The sequence below is a fragment of the Anopheles funestus genome, chromosome 2RL, assembly GCF_943734845.2.
Source record: "Anopheles funestus chromosome 2RL, idAnoFuneDA-416_04, whole genome shotgun sequence".
Taxonomy (NCBI): domain Eukaryota; kingdom Metazoa; phylum Arthropoda; class Insecta; order Diptera; family Culicidae; genus Anopheles; species Anopheles funestus.
This window is the reverse complement of record NC_064598.1, coordinates 101,722,959-101,747,224: the sequence shown is the minus strand read 5'-3', so window position 1 is coordinate 101,747,224 and position 24,266 is coordinate 101,722,959. Positions and strand designations below refer to the sequence as shown.

Genomic DNA, 24,266 nt, shown 5'->3' with positions numbered 1-24,266 from the left:
GCAAAACTTGGTGCAAAAATGAGCCTTAGTAAATTTTCAATTTTTTGAATTTTTTGATTTTTTTTATTATTTTTCCCTCTTTTTTTATTTAAAGCATTACTTGAGTGAAAAGAAACACATTGCAACCAATTGGCATTAAAATAAATCAATTTCATTTTTTTTGCAAAATTTCCCAAAAAAAACGTAAGGGGTAAGCCTTATGAAATTTTCGAGTTAAAAATTTTTTTAAAATTTTTTTCTGATTTTTTATTATTTTTTTAATTTAAAGCATTATTTGAGTGAAAAGAAACACATTGCAACAATTTCCCATTAAAATATATCACATTTAAAAATTTTGCTACATTGCTCAAAAATGAGGAAAATTTTACATTTTCTCAAACAGGGTAAGGAACTTGGTTCCTCGAATAACTTCCGGCACAGACATCTGAGGGCATGGCCGTCCAGGAAGAAAATGTAGCCATTGATGCCATCTATCGACCACAGGTTAAAGATTGGCGATCCGTTGGATACCGATCGAGTTATAGGCAAAACTTGGTGCAAAAATGAGCCTTAGTAAATTTTCAATTTTTTGAATTTTTTGATTTTTTTTATTATTTTTCCCTCTTTTTTTATTTAAAGCATTACTTGAGTGAAAAGAAACACATTGCAACCAATTGGCATTAAAATAAATCAATTTCATTTTTTTTGCAAAATTTTCCAAAAAAAACGTAAGGGGTAAGCCTTATGAAATTTTCGAGTTGAAAATTGTTTTTAAATTTTTTTTTGATTTTTTATTATTTTTTTAATTTAAAGCATTATTTGAGTGAAAAGAAACACATTGCAACAATTTCCCATTAAAATATATCACATTTAAAAATTTTGCTACATTGCTCAAAAATGAGGAAAATTTTACATTTTCTCAAACAGGGTAAGGAACTTGGTTCCTCGAATAACTTCCGGCACAGACATCTGAGGGCATGGCCGTCCAAGAAGAAAATGTAGCCATTGATGCCATCTATCGACCACAGGTTAAAGATTGGCGATCCGTTGGATACCGATCGAGTTATAGGCAAAACTTGGTGCAAAAATGAGGAAAATTTTACATTTTCTCAAACAGGGTAAGGAACTTGGTTCCTCGAATAACTTCTGGCACAGACATCTGAGGGCATGGCCGTCCAAGAAGAAAATGTAGCCATTGGTGCCATCTATCGACCACAGGTTAAAGATTGGCGATCCGTTGGATACCGACCGAGTTATAGGCAAAACTTGGTGCAAAAATGAGCCTTAGTAAATTTTCAATTTTTTGAATTTTTTGATTTTTTTTATTATTTTTCACTCTTTTTTTATTTAAAGCATTACTTGAGTGAAAAGAAACACATTGCAACCAATTGGCATTAAAATAAATCAATTTCATTTTTTTTGCAAAATTTTCCAAAAAAAACGTAAGGGGTAAGCCTTATGAAATTTTCAAGTTGAAAATTGTTTTAAAATTTTTTTCTGATTTTTTATTATTTTTTTAATTTAAAGCATTATTTGAGTGAAAAGAAACACATTGCAACAAATTCCCATTAAAATATATCACATTTAAAAATTTTGCTACATTGCTCAAAAATGAGGAAAATTTTACATTTTCTCAAACAGGGTAAGGAACTTGGTTCCTCGAATAACTTCTGGCACAGACATCTGTGGGCATGACCGTCCATTAAAGCATTATATGAGTAAGCCTGTAGCCAAAGGTATTCATCTAACTTCCTCTTATAAAGAAGCTAACCCAAAACATACGCCACAAGATGCGCATATAGCGTACGCAAGGCTGTAGATTCGAGACGGAAAAAGACACATTTACACTGCCATCAGGTCAATTATGACAAAGCAAGTTAGACAGGCGCGCGCAGGAAGCGATAAACGGTCATTTCTACAATACGCATGCAAATTTTGCCTCCTCCATCATTCTAACGCATGATTTGCGCATCTAGCGATCGATGGAACGCAAGTTAATTCGTGTATGCATGCGTGTTGTTTGCATATTGACTGCTATCATTTCGTGCAGTGTGTGGGCATAGCGTAAAATAAACATATCACCGGTAACGTGAGTTATGTTTCTTCCGCTACTCTACTCATTTACCGTAACATGCGCCACCTATCAGCTGATCTTTACGCACACACATTGTTTATGGCGATGTGCCTCTATCTGAACCGTTGAGAACGTGCTGTCGAATGACATGACGCCGTTGCAAATTTGTTATTAATTAAACATGGGCCATACTCTACTGCATACACTTCGCCTGCCGTCCGTCTTTGTCCCTTGAATGTAATCAGCCTAATCAAGACTACATAAAGACGGATCAAACGGAACAACACTTAACTTGAACCGGTTAGCGGAACCAGTTCGAGTAACCGAAAGTGTTTTTTCTCCGCGACGGGAAGGTCAACTGGTAAAGTGTTCTAGCGGTAACGCACTTCCGAAAAAAAAGCTTCGATGATACATTCCCTTTCATGAATGGAGTAGAAGGAAGGAAAACAAAACATGTCCAGCATAACCAATCAGTCAGACCAATAACCCTCCTATCGATCAAGTAGTGAAGATACTGTTTGTTGGTTGTTTATATGAACGCCATTTTTGAAACCCTTCCGGAAGAGGCCAGTTCTTGTTTGGACGCCATGGTGTAGCGGTTTGCGGTTGCATCGGTCTTGCAAGGTCACATAACGCCCGAGGTGCTTTATGCCGGTTCGAACGCCGGGGTACTTAATACGTCACGCTTTTTATAGCACGCTACGAAACGTACGTTGATTAAATTCAAGCAAACGCGCACCGCTACACCTACATTTACTGCCAATTCATGTCTCTGCGCGACCCGTTGGCGCAATTACCAGCTGGAAGGATGTCATCATTGTCGATGGCGTGGTTCACGTACCATTCTTTCCAACCTGCGTTAGGTAAAGGAACGTCGCAATACCGAACGGCAACGCTAATCTTTCTTTCAATGGTCCAATCAACGCACACAATGCCACGAAACCAGCCAATTTAGGGGACAATCCTTCGAAGGACTTCGAATACGGGTGTGATGCGGTTTTATTTTGAAATTTCAGTGTCTCGGTCAAACGATGCACCGACGAGGGTAGCTGTGGTTTCGATTAGTAAAGCGGCTAATTACAGGTTGGCTCCGAGGCCCTTCAGTAATAAGGTGCGTACAATTGTTAAGAAGGAGTATCTTAGACCCCACGACCTACTAACCCGTTTATGGTTGATATCAGCTTCAGTGAGAATGGCAATAGTAATTGGCAATTGTAAGTAGAACAACAATTACATTCCCAGATAGGTGTCAAATGGCAATTGAGATTAACTTTACTAAGTATTCAGGCGATTTACGTTTTTTGATCTCTTCTTGAGGTCCAATTTTTATTATTTTAGCACACTGGGACATTCAATGGACGCAAAAGTTCTTTCCATTGCCCTCGCCCTTTAACCCATCCGCATTCCTCGCCAATTCGTTAGAGAAGTACGGACCATTCCTGTTATTTTGTTGCTGCTGCTGCTGCTGTTGCTGTTTGTGTTACTGCAAGCACAAGTCTGATGTTACAGCAAATTTTGATGATGTCAACTCCCTCGATACCGCGTCTGCTTCATCCTGCATCTTTACTGGTTGATGCGTTTGTTACCGGATTTTTTTCTTATTCATAAAGAACGGCCTGACCGTATTGCTATGTTCCCGGATTTGTTGCGCGGCGAATTTTGTCTGGAACGCATCACATAGCAAACCTTGTTGTCCATTCCCGAGCCAGCGTATCGTACATTTTTCGATCGGTTTTATACACTTTGGCGATTTCTGGCACCAGCGGGTCGTCGGGATTGGGGTCACACAGCAGGGAGCAGATGGACAGCAACAGCTTCGCAATTGTCAGAGCGGGAGACCATTGAGATTTCAAAATGTTCAGACAGATCGCCCCTTTGCTGTTTATGTTTGGATGGTATATACGTGTCGTAAAAGCCACATTTGGTGGTTTGAATGGGTAGTCGATGGGCAGACGTATTGTTAAGGAAAAGAGACCTCCTTGGTAGGGACTCTCTGGCGGGCCCATGATAGTTGCTCTCCAGTGGAACAAATCATCACCGACAGGAGCGGCTGAACATTGTGATGGTGGGTCCTTGCGCAAATCTTCTAATTCCTTTTTAATTCTTTTATTTGCCATCATATGCTCTTATCCACTCCACGTACACACACAAAGGCCCACGTGCCAATTTGTTGATTCCTAGTTGTCGCTCTTTTTCTCTGGCGGTCTATTGTCCTATGACTCCCCGAACACTATTTCACACCGGAAAACGAACTTGGCTCAACCACACGCAATCTTCCTTCGTTTCCAATCTCACCGGATATGCTTTCCGTTGGGCTTTTGCAACAGACTGTTCTGTGGCAATTACCAAATGAAATTTCCAGCATCTCGTGTTGCTGTGTGCAGAGTTTCTTCACCACCTCAATGAATTCACTTAAAATGGTCGTTTTCGCAGCAGTACCAGTAGTCCTGTCAATCTTCTCCTGTCTCGTGACGTTTTGGATTACTATTTTTTTTAAATTGCATTGAATTGTTTATGTTTTCCGTAGATACGATACGATACATACGTAGATACATCGATCGGCATGCTGACTTTGTTGTGTATGTAAAATTTTGAAAACAATATACACACACGGTCCCGATAATTCATCGCAGGCGACACTATTCAATCAACAAATATTCACTCATTAAAATTAATAATGCTCACCGTTGCAAACACTAAACGCTAGAAGCTGTTAAGAACGCTGTGTAAAAATAAGTAAAAAGCTATTCGCGTTCGTTTCATCCGCCAACAATCGCGCTTCACACTCCATGGCACACTGGTAAGCGTTTTTATATAAGCTTCTAATATGATAATTGGCGTCTATGGCTGCTATTTGCGTACTGCTGGTATGAATTGCTTTCAATTTGTTCTATTCAAATGTTCTTCAAACGGTTTCGCTTTTTGTTGCCCTCTCCCTGCTCGTGCATTGTTTTGGAAGGGTATATACTCCCTTACGGTACGGTATGTTTCATATCGGTTGCAGCAGCGTCTGACGGTCAGAATTTGGCAAAAGGTTAACCTTGGCAAAATAGACCGTAAGAAGGGGATAATACTTGAAGGCACTGAATGATCGTGTCCTTCAAATACAAACACATCTTGTTTGCGGTAACGCCAATTTACATCACACTTCCGTACACACCGATCCGAGAAGGAACTAAGTGGCCATTAGATGAAATCTACGTCACAAACCTTTGTGGCCGACTGATACGCAAAGTGTGGAATAAGTGGTGTCTTATTTAAATGTATCCATATACCTATATATGTATGTACATATCCCACAATTGTGTCGTTTAGTTAATACTTCTTTCACTTGCCAGATCACTGGAGGAGCCACAAACGCAGGTACTTTGCACGGTCAAGCACGGCCATTGGCCCTTCTACGCAAACGGAGAGATCTAAGCGTAACTACACACATTCAACGGCTCCCTTAACCTTCTGCGGGGCCAGTAAGATTTCCCATAGAGTTCAGCGGCCGGCTGATAAACACGCCGTGCGCTACTAAATCTCGTTATATCCAGATGTCACATCATCAACACCCTCCCGTTCTACCGGGGTTTGCCCTTTCCTTTGCAGACAAATAAGGAGAATCACTATCAGGGAGATGATAGTGCAGTGGTAGGGGATCAATCTTCCGAATCACACACACACACGTCTTAAACACGCTGCATTGATGAGCGGTGATAGCGTCCACCATCAAATAAGCGGCATCAATCGGAATTCATACCGCTGGCCCGGGGTGGAGGTGTTACGCTACCGCGTCCGTACACAAAAACACTGCCACAGGTGTGAGGCGCGAGGAGGAGGACGGAAGTAGTCACACGCAGAGAATAGCATACTAGCTGGACGCGGCGCTACAAATCGCATTCGCCGTCAGTCTTCCAAACGAGCAACAGCCACCTCTGTCCTACGAAGCGGTTCCACTTTTTCCTGCCCTGTTTCTTGCCGATGTGTTATTTGCGGTGCACTGAGTGTATAATAGTGAACGCGATCCCGCTCAAAAGGTGGCGCTGTTGATCGATCGTTAAGGAAAAGTTTGCTGGCGTGCGGATCATCGAAAGCACGTGTTTTGGGAAGGAAAATTAAAATTCACGTGTTTGGGGTTGCGAAAAAGTTTACCAAAAACAGAAACTCAGTGTGTGTGTGTGTGTGTGTTTTTGTTTTTTTTTTTTAATTAAATAGCCAGTGTTGTGCTTTCAAATAGGACTTCAACATGACGGCCGAAAAGCAATCGACAGTCGGATCCGGCACGATTAAACCAGACCGGAAGATAGTCAAGCTTTATTTGGCCGCGATCGCGGGTAATTATCGTTGCGTTGGTTTTGGAATGTACCAGACACTAGCTATTAGTTTATCCAAATTCGACGTTACGTGTATTTGAAACAAACAAAAACAACAAACAACACTAAAACCCTACCGGTGTCCATGCTTGTTTGTGTGCGTGTCTCTGTGTGAAGATTATCAATTTCGTCTGAATGTTCCAAGTTCAATGTTGACGTACACCTTGCCCGTCCCTCGTAGCGACGACTGCAATACAATCGACGGTTAAATCTATAATAATAGTATAGAACTTACCTTACCTACCGGAACCTCATCACACCGCAAACGCAACGCACGCGTGTGCCACGTGCACGTATTCATCCACTTTTTCTCACACCCTGAAAATTCTGCTCATCTTCTCACAATGGCGCTCGCGATCGCGATCGTTTCCCATCCGTGTGTTGGCGATGATCTTCAGTAGCTGTAGCTGCCGTTGGTAGTATCACTGGCAAACAATGGAGCGCATGAAAACAAACGTTCATCGCCTAAAACCGCACAGTTAGAACTAATGCAAAGCATTACTAGCGAACAGGATGCCGGTTGAGAGTATTTGAAGAAGTGTGGCGGATTAAAAGCTGACTCTATTTGCAGTGTCTGTGGGACATCTTGTTTGGCTTTCGTAAGCCCAAATTCCCAGTACGATGAGTACTGTTTCGGTTGGTTGCGGAACCTTGCGTTTGGAAAATTCCGTTTCTCTTCCAACACAACCGATATCCTTGTCGCAAGGAAGGTCACACACGGGGGGAGTGTCTCGGTGCATCGTCATCACCGGCCAGGTGATAGTATGAATCAATACCACCACAACAATCCGTACCGTACCAATTCATGCCTATTTTCATCAGCAACCGTACAATGAGATCCATTTTGTTTGGTTTGTTGTTAATCCTCTGTTTGGTTACGGGGACTTTACAGAACGTTGTACGTTTTCTTTTTGCCTTCTCTTTTGCCTTACCTTTATTTACTCATGTGCTGTTATGAAGCACGCATCCAGCTTCTTTAGCTCCAATGGTGAAATGTATGGACTAGCAACCTACCGTCCCTAGCAACCGAGTCAGTCAGTCACCTTCGGAAGCTGCAGTTTGCAGGTCCCGCCCAGAAGATAACACAACAAGAAACAACCCCCTGGTGAAGTTCTGTTTGCATCGGGATATAGCGAAGATTCGCGACGTCAGTGCTGGGAACGATGCGTGCCATGTTATCGGGCTTCCGGAACCGATTTTTATCGAAGCTAGAGCATAAGGCTTGTGCCGGTAGGGAATCACTTTGGAGAAGCCTTCTGAATACTCTGCTTTATGTAAAACGATTAATACAACATGGGACGATCAGGACAGTTCGTTCAAGACACGGTGTGACTAATAGTGATCAATAGCGCAATGTCTTGCAGCTAAAATACGTAACAATGAGTCACTCACTGCAAACCGGCCAAAAACAATATGCAGTGAAAAGTGCAGTTTCTAAACGCCAACACAGTAAACAAATGTAGTATTTATTAACCAGCATTAAGTGGTAACACAATGCTACAGCATTCAATGCACCATTTTTTGGAAGCTTCCGTTTGATATCCGATAGATTGTTCGATGTGTAATTTTTCATGTTTTATAGGTGTTTATGTCTGTGTGTGTGTTTTGTTACCGTAATACAAAACGAATTGTATCCCCTACCCCTCTGTATTTGGTGGAAGTCTGTCAGATATTTCGTATGAAGCAGCATCCGTTTATGCGTATCCATTAGAGTGATAGTGATCACAAGTAGACAAGACAAGTTGTCGATTGTCACTCCACGTCGATAAGATATGGAAAATGTGGAGAAGACTTAACACATACTACACGGTACCGTATGAGTCATATTACTTTGCTGGTAAAATATTCTAATGCTCCGGGCGATATGATCTTTGTGATCGTAATTAGTTTGAGATCATCTCTTTATCCACCTCCGAGCTGCACTGCGTTCAAGCTCGCATTGTACTTGAAAACGGGGCCCCCAATACGATTGATAGTACGCACATACTTCAATTCATCCATATCAAACTAAACACCGTTGTTTACCGAGCAATCCTAACCTCCAATCGGTTCAATACGGACCGCTTGCCGTGTGGGAATTATCTTGAAGATCAAATCGAAGGACGTGCGCCACAACCACTTCACCTCCAGCTACGGTTATATCCCGAAACGAATCAGACGGGTGTGGGCAGTGTATGGTCTACCTTCAGTGATAATTTGTGACCTTAGCTGGCGGCTAGATAAATAGTCACATCGAGTGTGATTAACCGCAGCTACACGCTCCCTGAACCGGAACGACCAATCAGTCGAACCATTAGATTACGATCGCACCAGAAGTTGCTGCCACGTTCGGACAGAGAATGTTGTGTTGTTTTTGCTCAGCCCGAATCCGTTGGCAAGTGGAACTCTAGCTGCATTTGAAACACATACCGTCACTAACCGTTGGAAAGGGCAAGTGCATGAATGTTATTTTTAACACTAGCTCTTCCAAGAGCAGCCGGTTAGTTGCAGAGATAAACATTCATTTCGTCACCAGGTGTTGTCTGAGTGATAATCGCTGAGGATGGACTCGGTGAAGGTTTCCATTAACAGTGCCCATTGTTTATCATCGCGATGAACGCCCGCCGACTTATCTTACCGGTCTGATGCATTTACCTTTCGCCTAATCGCTTTCGTTCCAACAGCCAACATCATCTCGCTGTCGCTGGGCACGACCATCGGTTGGTTGTCCCCGTTTCTACCCTTGCTGATTTCGGCCGACTCACCGCTGGAACATGGCCCCGTTACGGATGTCCAGGCGACCTGGATTGCATCGCTACTTTGCATCGGTGCATTCGGTGGAACTTTTCTGTTTGGCTGGACTGCGGAGAAGTTCGGCCGTAAGGCGTCACTGCTGGCGACAGCGATGCCACTGGTCGGTTTCTGGGCATGTGTCGCGTTCGGTACCACGGTGGAAGTGTTGTACGTAGCTCGACTTCTGGCAGGACTTGCTGCAGCTGGCGTGTTTTTACTCGTGCCCATGTACATTACCGAGATTGCTGAAGATAGGTAAGGTTGAATGCGGACCGAAACAAAAAAAGGAAACACTAAACCTTTACCGATTGTACCAACAGGATACGCGGTACGCTTGGATCTTTGTTCATTCTCTTCCTCAACATTGGTACGCTGGTATCATTCGTAATGGGCAGCTACCTTTCCTACCACCTGACGGCGTACATTCTGTTCTCGCTGCCAATCGTCTTTTTGGCGCTCTTTGTACAGTTCCCCGAAACGCCACAGTACCTTATTCGTCGCAACCGTGTGAGAGATGCGGAAAGCTCGCTGAAATACCTGCGTGGTTACACCTCCACGCCCGATCATCTGGAGATGCTGCGATCGGAGATGGATGGCCTTTTGGTACAGGTATCCGGTGAGAAGGACAGTACGGAACAGAGCAGCATTTCCTTGGCTGATTTCGGTAAGCGAACCTGAGCGTTTGCTTAATGCGAGTAATTCTCAAGCATTCTCAAACACGACCCATCCTTCTCTTCATCCCAACAGCCCCACAATCAGCACGTAAAGCCCTTTTAATTGGATTGGTGTTGGTGTCGTTGAATCAGCTTTCCGGATGCTTCGCCCTGATCAACTATACTGCCCAGATTTTCGCCGACTCGGGCTCCGATCTTGATCCCAACATGGCCGCCATCGTGGTGGGCGCCATACAGATTATCGGCTCGTACGGATCGACCATTATCGTTGATCGTTGCCAGAGGAAGGTAATTCACGTCGATGGGAGAAAAAAATAACGCAAACTGTGGTTGTGACTCACATTTGCATAAACTTTACTTTCAGCATGTGTACATCGCAACGAGCTTTTTTGCTGCGATCGGGCTATTTGCGATGGGTACGCATGGTTATCTGAAGAGTCAGCACGTGGACGTCAGTGCGATCAACTGGATACCGGTCGCTAGTCTATCGTTTGTCATATTCATCGCATCCGTCGGTCTGCTACCGCTAACATTTGTTATTCTATCCGAGATTCTGCCACCGAAGGTAGGACAAAAGCTTCGACCGGTTTGGTAAACTTTAAATAAAACAAAACAATCTCGTCCACAGGTGCGTAGTCTCGGAGGATCACTCTGTACGGCGTTCCTATGGACAATCAGCTTCCTTGTGGTGAAATATTTCCCAGTAATGGTCGAACTGATTGGGCTGCACGGTTGCATGTGGGTGTTCAGTGCCGTCTGCCTATCGGCCGGTCTCTTCAATGCCATCTTTATACCGGAAACGCGCGGACGCAGCATAGAACAGATCATACACGCAATGGAGAACAACATTAAGAGCTAAAGGAGGATCCCTCCCCTCGGCTGAGTCAAGTATGCACGTTTGATGTGTTTGGGACAATGCAAACCGTGTTGTATATATAGTATTTACATATCCCAAACGTTATTATTTATAGAAATACCGTATGCTGTACATATTTTTCAGAAGCATTTGTTAGGTAAATTTGCTCTATATACACATAGACACACACACTAGTGAGAGAAACATAGAAAACTAAAAATTATAAATCCCGATGCGGGGAATTGTTTTATTCAGCGATTTAATAATAAAACAGTAATGGTACCATTGCAAAATATATTGCCCATTTTCTCTGCAATTATGTAACGTTCGGCAACGTCTGTAGCGGGAAGAAGTTACTTCCTAACCTAACGACCTGCTAGGCCATGCGTGCAATAACTGGCTTACTACTCTTATTTTTACCTCCAAGCCTAGATAGTTGGTCTTTGTTACGAGGAACGGTCCGCATGGAAATTGGTATCGGTCGGTAAAGACCTACACGATCTGGGCTCCCCTGGAAGATGAAGCAATGGGCTGAACATATCCGACTAACTCGAATTTACAGTTCGATACCGTGTGATCGCTTCAGATGCACCTCTAGTGCGCTCTTGTAGTCGTACTGCTTGGAACAACGATCGCACGCGAATGCGCGTACCGTTTCGTGAGATTTTAAATGCCGCTTAAAATTGCCCTTGGTCGAGAACACCTTCGCGCATACCTCGCACGTATACGATTCCGGTTCACGCGGTGCATGCGTCCTCGAGTGGTTGTACAGTTCCCGCTTGTCCGTAAACTCCTCCCGACAGTGATAGCAGTAGAACGGTACACGGGACGTATGGTAATGGAAGTGGTTCTGAAATTGCTCGAAAGTTGGCAATTGACGGTGGCAAATGTTGCATACCGTTTCACGCGTGTCATCACTAGCATCGTACGTACTGCGCGTAAGATCGAACTCATCGCTATGCGCTGGTCCACACTTGGTACAGTCAGGGTACGAGCAAAGGTGCGTTTTGTGGTGATCGCGCAATGTGTGTTGATCCTCGAAACGCTTAAAGCATAACGGGCACCGAAAACCACCATCGACCTGCCCGTTGGCAGGATTTTCCGACTGTTCCAGTTCCCTCATATTCTGCAGGAAGTCGGTCGTCCCGGCGGCAACGTGTTTGGCTTCATGTGTCTGCAGCGAATCCTCCTCGGTGAACGTTTCCGGACAGTAGTTGCACGAAAAGTACAGCACGTTTACGTCCAGCGAAGCGTCATGTACACCCATATGCACTTCCAGTGCACGTTTGTAATAAAACCGACGGTCACATACGTTGCATTTGAACTTGTTCCTTCCCTGATTGCCATTCCCAGTGCTTGAGCTTGTCCCGCCGCCACCACCACCAACACCACTATCCTCAACACCACCCGTTCTGTCATCACTCGCCTGTTCCTTCTTCAGTTCCTTTTTCGGACGTGGAAAATGTACCTTAAACATGTGCTCCTTGTGGCTGGCCTTGTAACAGAATACCTTCTCACAGTGGGCGCACGCGATCGTATGCTCCTCCTGCAGCTTCTCATGGTACTGCAGCTGGCACTTTTGATTGAACGTCTTATGGCACCGTTCGCACTTGAACGAGTTGGCCGCTATGTGTGCCGCCTTTTCGTGCGTACTGACCGTACTTTTGTGATTGAAACGCTTATCACAGTACGAACATTTGTACGGCTTTTCACCCGTATGCAACCGCATATGGATGGCCAAACGCTCCTCATTATCCAGCACCTTACTGCAACGAGCACATTTGAGCGCTTTCTTTACCTTCTCGTGAATGCGCGAGTGTACGATCAAGTTGGATTGATGGTTAAAGTGCTTGAGGCACACCTTGCACTGATAAGGCTTTTCTCCCGTGTGTAAACGGCGGTGAACTTGCAGCTTTTCGGCAGTCGCAAACACTTTGCCGCACTCCACACACGAAAAGGTGTTATCCACTCCGTTCTCACCGTGCACCTTTTCGTGACAGATCAGTGTACTTCTGGTGCGAAAGGTTTTTTCACACATCCGGCATTTGAAATCCTGTTGGCCACCGTTCGACAGATGTGTTTTGTTGTGCTTTTCTAGCTTCACCATTGTGTCGAACGTTTTCGGACAGCTTTCACATTTAAAGCAGGCCGGTTCGGGTGCTTCACCAATATCGTACGGTGATCGTGCCTCGGCTGGGGCTGCGGAAAACGAGGTAGAAAGCATCGACGACGGCGTTTCCGTGTTCAACATCGATACGGCGGGCTTTTGCAGAACGTAAGCATATGGTTCCATTGAGGAAGGATCCGATTGATCAAAATACTCGTGGAAGTTTGTTGGATGTTGCTGTCGTTGCACATGCTCTGTTACAATTAGCTGTGGCGAATGCATATCGGATGACACTGTCGGAGCAGGTGGTGGAAGATGTTGTTGCTGTTGGTGTTGCACGTGCGTCACATGATGGTGGTTAGGGTGTGAAACAATGTGTGGAAGCGAATGTTGGGCAAATTGCTGCGGATGAGGTTGCATGTACGGATTCGACAGGTAAGGCATGTCGAACGGTTTCCGATAGAATAGGGGTTTCTCCACATCAACCGTTTCACCATACTCGGTCGCGTAGTGCTGATTCTGGCTGTAGTTTACGGGCGGTGTGACGGTACCACCAACGATCATCGTCTCACTGCCCACTGTACCCGACTCCTGCTTGATGTACGGTGGGTTGGGTACTTTAAGGAACGTCGATGCCGTATCATTTCCCGGGAAGAAACCAGAGCCGCCGGAGGGCGGAATAGGCTGAGAAATGACGCCACAGCTAAAATTGGAAGACGATAAGCTAAAGCATCGTCTTGCACACATCTTCACGCTGCATACCAACGGTCAGGATTTTACTTACTACGGTTTGTTGTAGCTATTGTTGTATTCCATCGCAGTGGAAGACGCCAGTGCCGGTGTTTGTTTATATTTTCCGTACCCTACACTAAGCTTCGCGTCCTAGCTACGCATCGTGAGGATGATTCCGTTCTCTGGCAGGACCGGAGTACTGAGAAGGACCAGATGGTGACATACGGACCAAAAAGAACTACGAAATCATTGATAATTTGGTAAACTAATAACGAAGAGCTCTACAATTTTGTTGACAACAAATAATTTGGAAATCGTTGACGTTATAAAGCCGTGGTCATACGAAACGACTACCCAAGCAACGAGCCATCGAGTGAACTCGCAAAGGTCATGAGAGATTGGAATGAGACTGTGACAAAATGGTAATATAACACAGAATCTGACTCTAAACCAATATAACGTTAACGAAAAAAAAAAATATAAAATCAACGACAACGAAAAGCAAAATACCTACCGATTATTATACGAGACATACGGCGTGAGAGGCGGAATGGTGGGCCATGAAACTATAGGAATATCTCTATTTGTAAGTGTCGAAAAACGGAATGCATAAGCAAATATCTACTGGCATCATCTCGCAATAACTGTTTCGTGGTTCTCTAAATACCAAAAAGGGCGGGTGAATCGCCCAACACTAATTCACGCTGATGAGCGAGACTTTCTCACCAATCAACATGTTACTCACTTGAACAGTTCGCCATAGTGAGACTATATACAAACTCACTTGTGCAAGCGGCAACTGAGATATTCGTCTCAGTATTGAAATTTGAAGCTGTCATCAAAACCGCTATAATGGGGAACTGTCATACTATAAATTCAGCCAACATGGGGAAAATGCGGAGTGCTTGCAATTGCAATTTACCCGGTTTGTTTTAAATTTAGCTATGTTTTATCAAAAGCACAAAAACTTGTTATTTGTTAACAAAACAATGTTTAAAGTTAAATAACCTTTCTCGAATGCACATCTCCAGAAGGTATGCTCCATGGTGCACATGGTACCCACTGCAAGCAGAGCGCCAAATGAAATGTGATCGAACATTCTTTCACTACCGTTGTTGCAAGGATCTTTCGAAGCGGTGTTTACAGTAACAGTGCCCCTCATTATCGCACAAATGCAAAAAATATATTACTGGAGAGCATGCACCGACCAGTATTCCCAAACGCAGTGCGTCCTAAACGAATTGACAGATTTGATGTTTTGTCACAAGAGATGCAAATGCATCTTTCCTTCTGATGCATATTTCGAATGCTCTTTTAGATGCAACAATAGTCCGCAAGTGATTTCCTTTTCCTCAGGAGAATGTGACTGGAATGGTACGCTTAAAACGTTTATGCAATAAATGTGGACAACCTAGGCATATTATTCTGAGATCGAATGACAGACCCAAAACGCGCATAGGATTGTGAATGAATATTTTCATCCAAGCACAGGTATTAAGCGCTTTTGGCATAATTTAAAACGATTAAGCTCGAATAGCTCTAGCTCTAGCGTCCCCTTTTCTTTCCTTGTTGAAACAGCGCTCGTAAAATAAGCTTCGGATCAGAAAACAGATTTTGTGTAGAAGCCAGAGTTCTTAAAATGCACCTACATATGATTTATTCATGTAAACGAAATAATAATTTTATTAACTTCCGCATTAGAGGACTCACACAGTTGGCCATCATCGTGTCTCGGTACCACGATCGGCGATTGCTGCATTCCCATTCAAGAAGGTAGCAAATATAAATAATAATTAAACTAATCCATCCGTGATTCAATGCTGTAATAACCAGCCGAAAGCAAACGGATTGTGCCCCACTCATTCAGCCAATCGTCTTCGACTGACCCGTGGCTTCCTATGACCCATAGGGCGGGGAAATTCTACAGTCAGGCGTCGGTGTAGTGGACGAGGAAGAGGAGGAGGAAGAAGAGGGAGACGACGATGATGAAGGTTCCTGCTGTTCTTGGTGCTGTAGTTGCTGCTGCCGTTGCTCCTGGTGTTGTTGCTGATCCCGTACCCGCTTCCGTTTGGCTAGCCGTTTCTTTGCAATCGACAAGTACTGCATGATTTCGCGCTTGGTAGTTTCGGCCGCCTCATCAGTCATGCGGCTTAACACCAGCTCAAGATCGTCGAAGAATTCGGCATTTTCCGAGCGGAACTTAATGTCCTGCGTTAGCTTTTCTGCCATTGTCGTCAGGCAGTGGTACAGGATCATTTTTACTGTGCCGATCATCTGGGGCCGCGTGTACATATCCTGAATCATTCGCTTGAGATAACTCTTGCCGCGTAGCTGTGGTTCTGTATCGTCTTCTTCTGGGTGGAAATATAAAGGGCAATTCAAATGAGTTATGTGAATGCAGCAGCTGCAGCAAGGATCAAACAAACCTTCATCGTCGGATATAATATCCAGCATGGACTGGCCGTCCGTCTCCTGGAGGAAGCATATCATCGCCTCGTCCGGACAGGTCGCGAGACAAAGCTTATCGATGAGCGTTTGAATCTGCGCCAACCGCACAGTCGTTTCCCAGATCTGGAATGTGTTTGTCGAGATGGTGTTGCGTTCGTACGCTTCACCAGCGATCGGCCGATTGTTGGGCTCCATTATTTGTTCACTAAACGCACTTGTTATCTCCTCAAATTAACGCCAAACAAACATTCACTATACACGATAGCAGCAGGCAAAGTGCTAGGATTGGTTTATAAATTTAGTTCGCCAAGTTTGACAGCTTTCATACGAGTTATTTCTTTTTCCTCATTACAACAGATCACAGCTATCAACACTCTGCCTGTGCGTAAGTTCTTTATCAACCAGCGACATTTTGAATGAAATATTCTTAATAAATTGCCACTACTGTGTCCTCTAGCACTAGATACATGTTCTTAGCACGTTTGCAAGGTGAAACACGCTCGGGATTAGCATATAAACGAATGTTGCGATTAACTTTGCTCTGCTGCACTTCAACCAACCGAGCCAAACTTACTGCACACTTTTGACAGTCTGCGTCTACGATTTGTAAACAATCTCTCACTTTCAACCCCTATGTTTTCTCTTCCTTCTCTCTTTCTCTTATTCGGGTGAAAATTTGCTGCCGTGGAAATTCGAAACAAAAACTTTGAGTTTTACATTATTTATGCTAACATCCTCACCATATTGTATCTATATTATCGTTACTGATGTCCTGCAATGAATCAATTGATAGGAGTGATAGACAATGCGATTTCCCTAAACAATATTCCAACATTGCCTTGTAATTGATCTTTTTATAAGCAGTCTGAATACTTTGAAGATTTAGTTTAACATCTAAGATTCTTTTTAATTGTACTGATTACTTTTCTTTCATAGGGTCAAAAAATTTCATTTCACAGTGCGGATTCTGTCGTGAACAGGTTGGTAATATTACGACAAAATAACCCCAACATACTCGGAATATTCTCCAATACCCAAAGATTGAAACGACGAAAAGAAATGCCATCACTAATTACAACAAAGGGGTATAATTGCAGCAAATGCAAACAAATGGCGAGCCTTGCCAGTATTTTTTGTGATATCATGACGCGGCAATGCAAAGAACATATTATTTTTAAACTAATTTTTTTATTTATTCAAATTCATACAAATACAGCTATTGTGGAATCCACAACGAAGGGATTTTGAATTGACCCATTAAAATCAGGATAAAAATCCTTTCCCTGGTGCCGGTAACGAATACTTGCAAGCTGGATGACGAAAACTTACATCTTTTACAGCGCGAAACATATTATCTAGCAGTATTTTTTATATTATAATATATATATATATACACACATATCAACAATGCAACAAAACGAATACGGATCGAAGTTGATTGGGATCACTTCGGCCGCCATCAACTGGCTCTTGTACTAAGTGGAGCAATAGAAAACAGTTTAACAGTATTATACGGAACATACGCAGAATGAGTTGATGTTGTGTTGTTCGTGGTTCCACGTGATGTTCGATGGTGCGATGATAACGCCGATTACTGCAACGATATGTTATTGTGCATATCTCAATGGAAGAATGTTTCCCCTTATTTGCGCCGATGATCCTGTGATGTACACAACGATGCTTTCACGTCGACGAAGTCTATGAAGGACTGGTTGCTTCATCTACTCGGTCAACTGATAGTCATAACGTCAGCATAGTCTTATGGATGGGATGTATCGTGGGAAGGGATCGTCTCGAACAATCGAGAAAGACGGGATGTTTTCTAGAGTTGCTGGACAGGAGTAACATATAAGGGTTATAAGGAAAACACCCAGGATGGATTGTTTGGATAAAGGACATTTTCCCCCATAATCGGTGGTTATTCGCCACCATGCATGTTTATGCAGATCTTCGGATGCGGTAGGTGCGATCTTTCGTATGGTGTGCTTTTGGAAATCTTCCATTCGTTTCTTCGGAATTGGCAATAACCTGAAAATATTTCCTTCTTGCACCTCGCACCAAATCAGCAGCGATCAATTCGTAATACGCAGAAACACACTAAATGTGGACACGTCCTTGCTCCGTAATGACTAAGGTTGGTAATTCCGTTTGCGATATGTTAATCACCAATTTTCCAGTTCTTTGTTTCGACATGTTCCGCGCATCAGAATAGAAACGCGATTTTCTTGTTGTCGCCAATATAACTTTTCCATATCGCATGATCTTACTGCACTAATCGTCACAGAGTTTTCTTCTCGCACTTCACAGAGAGGCGCATTTTAAAACGAAACGGAAGAAAAATAAACAATAAAGGTTCCTTCGGCACACACTGTCGTATTAGAAACGCTCCATTCACTAAGAGTACACTTTTAAGACTGAAGGTGATGGTGTTTGTTTTTTTTTTTTGATAGAGACTTTGTGTCTTACGTCCGAGCTTCGTTTAAATTCAGGGTGTTTTCCGCCCAGCTCACAATGAGATATGCGAGATATGTTAGTACAGCGCTAATTATGGAATGTAGTGTTGACGAATTTGCGCGACCATATGCTTCAAGAGTAATCGCTGCCGGCATATAATAGAGGATATCGGATTCCGGATTCCACATAGTGACAGTAGCTTAACGTACATCGTCAAGCTATTAATTGTAGCAATAGCGAGCTTACTGTAGCTTCGTGATGATTGCTTCTGGTTATTGCAATCTATTGCAATTCTGGAATGTGCCATTACTACCGCATTGCAACAAACGTAATTTCACCAGGCATAATGGCAACAAAATGGGACGATTTCGGCAAACCACTTTCAAATCCACGATGATTTCTACTTATCAATCAGAGTACGTCCGTTTCAGGATCACTGGAACCACCGTTATTGCTAATTCATCACTCACACAGAGCCTCGAAGCACTGTACTCACATATTATACGCACTACACACTGGTCCACATCAAGGCAGGTTAATGTTGAGATGGGTTTTCATCCAATGTTTCTGCTATTGTGCGACATCGAAAGGAGAAAAATTCTAAAACAAATTTTCCTCCTTCCTTGGTTTCACTTTCTGCGATGTGTAACGCTCTGAACGAGCAAAACTATGCCACAGAGCGGGAGCCACGAGAATCTGCTGTTCAGCACGACTCAAGGAAGACGATGAAGAACGGAGAGGCAGGCAATTGTAGACAAGTGCCTTGGGTATGTTTTGCTCGTACTTTGGAAAACCATACTATCTATCACGTCGCCTGTCGGGACCTTGTGCGGTCGAGTAACGAAATCAACTCGTTGGCATGTATAAATGGAACGGAGCGTAGAATGACTTCCGAATTCCAGTAAATAGAACGCGTTTGTTCCGCTTGCTTAGAGAGCGTTACTAGAAATTGGCCAGCACGTTCATGCATAGCTTGCAGTCGATCACTTGTCTCATAGCACTGGATACACTTTTACAGTCCGCAGCAGCAGCAGCACAACCGCTCGAGTTTAACTCTGCCGTCGGTTCCGTAGATCCCTCCGCCGGTGCTGATTTGGCCGCTAGCACAGGTACAGTTGCCATGATAATTTCTAACGACTCTAACCACTCGCAACATTTTTCCTCGCTGTCGAAAGCCAGTGTTTGGCTGACCATTTCCACCGGTATATTGGGACGATAACTAAACACAATTGAAATTGTTAAATGAATTATTTGGCTAAAGACTTTTACGAAAGAAAAATAAAGCTAAAAGGATTAAGAGAAATGTTATGAAGTAGTACAGATGATCGTTCCACAACTTCCACAGAAGGACCACCCGTTTCCCGCTCTGTCCATTGCGCCTACATTGTCAAATGCTGATTCTCACAAAATGATGTACACAGCAGTCCAGAAATTCCATCAAGCAAGGCAAAATATAACGCACCGTCGCAGCACCTGTAAACCTGGCCCAATATGTTTTCCTACCCTATTTCCCACCCAAAACATCCCCGGGATTCCCATTTTGCATACGTACGCTTTAATTATAGATTTGAGTGCTAGTTTGCGTTCACGCTCGATGAACCAATCGATTAAATAACCTGCCATCAATGGTGCTTCTCGGTAGAGCTTGAAGAAAGTGCTATAATTACTCAAAGCCCAGGCAGATCGAAGTCGGAGCGCGAACCCAACTATATCACTCTCCTTATCCACTGCCGTCAAAGATTTGAGAATGGTGGTCAAATCTGAAGGTAAATGAAATAAGAAAGCATTATGTCTTGGATCGATTAATACTGCCTTCAACTTCGACATGATATGAATTACCTAAAGTGTTTTTGGTGAAGATGTAGTACAGGACACGGTACGCGGTAAACTCAAGATGATTTTCTCCACCCACATCGGTGTACAGCATTTTGAGTTGTGTCTGACACTGATTAAATTCTTCATGGTCACCTTTCTCCATCGCGATTCGGGCATGAGTTTCGTATACCTGCACAGTGAATGCATCTCGGATACCTTGTACCTATAAAGGATCGAATAACAGGTAATCGACAATCAGATAAACGATTCCTCCGACCCTTTACCAATCGCACGCAATGCTTACCGTTAAATCCTGCCTGATGGATTTTAGCTGATCGCAGGCATAAAAATAGTCCTGCTTTTCGACCCATCTCTTCTTGACGTTCTGCAGCGAATGGCGCAATACTTCTACCGGGCGCACTTCGGACGAGGCTGGTGCCTTCGTTAAGCGTAGAAAACTCTTTTCCAAATCTCTACATGTACCGACGATATGTAGATCAAATAGATCTACCTCATCATCCTCGTTATCGCGATCGCCTGCATCTTCAATGAAAATGCGAGACGCCGTTGGCATAGTTAGCCTACGATCCTTTTTGCCACCGCCATTGAAAGGTGACACAATATTAGAGGCAACGACCGGCGGTACTTTCTTGCCACCCTGACTGTTGAACCGAGCGGCACGCTTTTTTAACTGCTCCAAATCACCCTCCACCGCACCACCCATTTGGCCGTGTTCAGAGTAAAAACCACCGTGCGACTTACTGTTTCGTTGGTTTTGCTGGTTTTTGTTGTTCTGATTTTTCTGGTTTTTATGTTTTTGTTGCTGCTGCTGTTGCTTGTTATTACTCTTGCCAGAGGATTTGCTCGAGTAAGTCGTACGGATGTCGTTATCGCTGCTGCTCGATGATCGGCGATTCTTACGGCGCGGTGATCGTGAATCATCGCTAGATGACCGGCTGCGACGATTACGACTGCCGCTACTACTGTAGCGACTTGGCGATCGGGACCGCGAACGCGAGGGACGATTTTTTCTTGTCGCAGAAGTTCCCGGCTTCACACCAAGCCTCGTACCGAGCGATGGCGATAGACCAGCGTTTGGTGATTGCTTTTTCCCACCAAATGGCTGCTGCAGTTGCTGGCCACCGCCCTTAACGTTACCTAACGGGCTCTGGTATGGGGTGATGCCACCAATTTTGCCTTTGTTGGAAGACATTCCAAGTACGCTGCTGTTCATGTTCGGCAACAGTACCTGCTGGTTGCGCTCGCTGTGCACACTCGGTACTGGCTCGTTATCCCAGTCTTTGGTCCACAATTCACCTTTGTTAGCCGCGGCCGTAATTCGGCCCTTTAGACAGATATCGATCTGATCTTTATCGAAATCGGTCTTACATTTAGCGTAGCATCTTGCTACAAAATTGTTCAAACTTTGCGGCCAATCATCGGTTGGATTGTGGAAAGGATCTGGCTTTTTCGTAGTACCAACAACCGGTGGCGTTGGGGCCTGCGGTTGGGGCAAAAGCGAAATTCCACCGGGAATCGCAGGCACAGACGGAAGCGGTGGAGGAGGTTTGCTTAGATCGGGAGGCGGCGTTGAAAAGTTCGCGGTTGCATTACCCGGCGATACCGGAAGTGACCCGGCTGGCATTAGTGGTGGAATATTGGTCGTAGAACCAATACCATTCATGAAAATAGTACCAGAATTTGCATTGCCATGCTGCTGATTGTTCATACCATTATTTTTATTTTTCTTACGCTTCTTCTTACCACCAGGGCCGCCGCTCTGATTCTGAAAAGCGGCCATCATTTGCTGATGCTGTTGCTGTTGGATATGTTGCTGCTGCTGCTGCGCGTGTATTTGGCTGGCTTGTGCGAGCGGATTATTTGCAACTATCGGACTTACTCTTTGAGGGTGTTTATTTATATTAAAACGGATTGGACCGAACTGACTCGGAGCCTGCTTATTAAAACTCATTGAGTCGTTACCAGGTTGTTGTTGTTGCTGAGGAGAGCTAAAAAACTTGTTGCCTGTCATACCGATGCCAGGCGATCCCATACCTCCGCCGCCGTTGCCATTATCCGACATTGGATTAGCAGAAAATCCCGACGATGAATTGTTCATGTTTCCAACGACATTGTTACCGCCCTTGTTACTATTTGCTGCACCAAAAGCAGATGGTCCCATAGGGCCCTGCATGCCACCACCGGAATTGTTGTACTGCAACTGTTGGTACAGCGCATAAAACTGGGCATATTGTTGTTGTTGTTGTTGTTGCTGTTGTTGCTGCTGCTGTTGTTGCTGTTGCTGTTGTTGATTCATTCCGTACGCTCCCGAGTATCCCCCACCTACAGCAGTCTGCTGTTGGACTGCCTGGGCAGCTGCCATCCAAGCAGCTTGCTGGCTCAATGATTGATCTTGCGAGTTCATAATCCTACTTACGACTGTTTCTCCTACATGCATCGCACGGGTACGATGATGCTACCGACACGTTGTCACCTGGGTTATTCCGCTTTAGGGGACGATTCGAAAACTTCCAAAAGTATCTCAAATACGCTTGCCTAAATAAGGGATACACACAGAAGCGAAAAATGAAAATCCAAGATGGCGACTTTGAGAACGTTTCTGGCTCATCTTAATTTCACCTTTATTCAATATATATTCTACACTAATGTTCTACAGCTTACCGTTAATAGCATGGAAAAAGTATTAGCATTGGTTAAAAACACTTTTTTTATAATTTCTTCACCGTTATACCACTGAAATTAAACCTTTTCTTCATAAGCTAGTTTCACACACCACCGTTTAATGAAGATATAATTTGTAGTGATGGCTCGAACCGAATATGAACCATGACTCCGGGACAGGAACGGATCCAAGAACGCAATCGTTCCAATTCAAATTACTGAAACTTCAGAAAGAAAACCGTTGGCAATATTTCTGCATCGCCAATTAATTAAATAAACATTTAGGATTATTGATAAGTTTTTATTAAACATCAAATATTATTGCCAATCATAATAATATTAAAACATTGTCGTACTGCGATGCATTTTTAAACCTCTATAGAAATTTAAAAAAATATATATCTAGGAAGAATTTGGAAAAATGGGAATTGTAAAGTTAGTAAATATGTAAAATCATTGGGAAACTCTTCGGTAGGTTCAATAATTAAATCATAACTGAACATAACGCGCCTGGAAATAAATAAGGGATTTATATATGTATGTCATCCAAGCATTTGTATTTCAACACCATATTCCCTTTTCTCAAAACCTTTCACACGTGCCTTGACATGCTCCTTAATCGCTGAACGGTGAACTAAATTTTAAGTGCTCTAATTGGTTTCTGTAGAATCAAGACTAAATGCGTAATTTTTGTGCACAGTCCATTCTATTTTTTTTTCAACTTACCCTTTCTCCGATGAATTAGTTAATCAAAAAATAACTTAAATTCGCAATGTTAATAAGGATGCTTCAATTGAATAATTACACGTTTTGCGACGAATAATGGAAGCAGCATCTGCGTAACATTCATTTACCGGTTTACGCAACCTTCGTGTGCAAAAACCAAAGGTTCTACAATTTTTATCAATCAAAGATTTTGCGTGCGCGTGCTCGATAAGGAGGAAATAACGTATTTTTCCGATCCATACACGCTTAGTACAGCTGGGCGTGCTTAAGTTCAAGGCAGTGCAAAACAGCATCGGTATGCGTTAATAATGTTTTTCTGCTTAACCTGTAAACAATATGGTTAATATGACACGGAGGATAAACCACATCTATAACCTCCCTCCATTCAACATAGCAGCAGGCCAGGGTGATCGTTTAGCATAATTTTTTGCAAACGCACACGCGCGGCTCGTCATCCATATCGAGGAAATGCTCTGTCAAGGACTTCTCCAAATAATATACTATCAGTGAATAGAAGCGTCGGAATGATTAAGAAACATCTGTAATTATTCGGATGCTTCTGAGCACAGGAACATTTTAAAGCTTGCAT

At 43.5% G+C, this 24,266-nt stretch overlaps 4 protein-coding genes across 5 annotated transcripts; 1 reads left to right on the top strand and 3 right to left on the bottom strand.

Annotated features, from left to right (window-relative positions):
* Positions 1–3,344: 3,344 nt before the first annotated feature.
* On the bottom strand, positions 3,345–5,617 carry LOC125761775 (ubiquitin-conjugating enzyme E2 2-like). Its single transcript, XM_049423236.1, has one exon. It carries the CDS (start codon positions 4,171–4,173, stop codon positions 3,727–3,729), a length of 447 nt encoding a protein of 148 aa, XP_049279193.1. The 5' UTR covers positions 4,174–5,617; the 3' UTR covers positions 3,345–3,726.
* Positions 5,618–5,924: 307 nt separating this feature from the next.
* LOC125761759 (facilitated trehalose transporter Tret1-like) lies at positions 5,925–11,006 on the top strand. Its single transcript, XM_049423217.1, has 6 exons — positions 5,925–6,372; positions 9,075–9,438; positions 9,504–9,847; positions 9,931–10,145; positions 10,222–10,422; positions 10,486–11,006. The coding sequence occupies exons 1-6, from the start codon at positions 6,285–6,287 to the stop codon at positions 10,714–10,716; spliced, it is 1,443 nt and encodes a 480-aa protein (XP_049279174.1). The 5' UTR covers positions 5,925–6,284; the 3' UTR covers positions 10,717–11,006.
* On the bottom strand, positions 10,934–23,109 carry LOC125775019 (uncharacterized). Its single transcript, XM_049445399.1, has 8 exons — positions 22,952–23,109; positions 20,574–22,825; positions 20,294–20,492; positions 20,007–20,214; positions 19,415–19,673; positions 15,979–16,123; positions 15,456–15,906; positions 10,934–13,523 (listed from the first exon to the last, which is right to left on the bottom strand). The coding sequence occupies exons 2-8, from the start codon at positions 22,725–22,727 to the stop codon at positions 11,270–11,272; spliced, it is 5,670 nt and encodes a 1,889-aa protein (XP_049301356.1). The 5' UTR covers positions 22,728–22,825; positions 22,952–23,109; the 3' UTR covers positions 10,934–11,269.
* On the bottom strand, positions 15,184–19,396 carry LOC125761769 (uncharacterized). Of its 2 annotated transcripts, none has more exons than XM_049423228.1 (2): positions 15,979–19,396; positions 15,184–15,906 (listed from the first exon to the last, which is right to left on the bottom strand). In XM_049423228.1, the coding sequence occupies exons 1-2, from the start codon at positions 16,193–16,195 to the stop codon at positions 15,449–15,451; spliced, it is 675 nt and encodes a 224-aa protein (XP_049279185.1). In that variant the 5' UTR covers positions 16,196–19,396; the 3' UTR covers positions 15,184–15,448. The 2 variants fall into 2 exon arrangements, with proteins under 2 accessions (XP_049279185.1, XP_049279186.1); XM_049423229.1 differs by having other exon boundaries at positions 15,184–15,903.
* Positions 23,110–24,266: the final 1,157 nt, after the last annotated feature.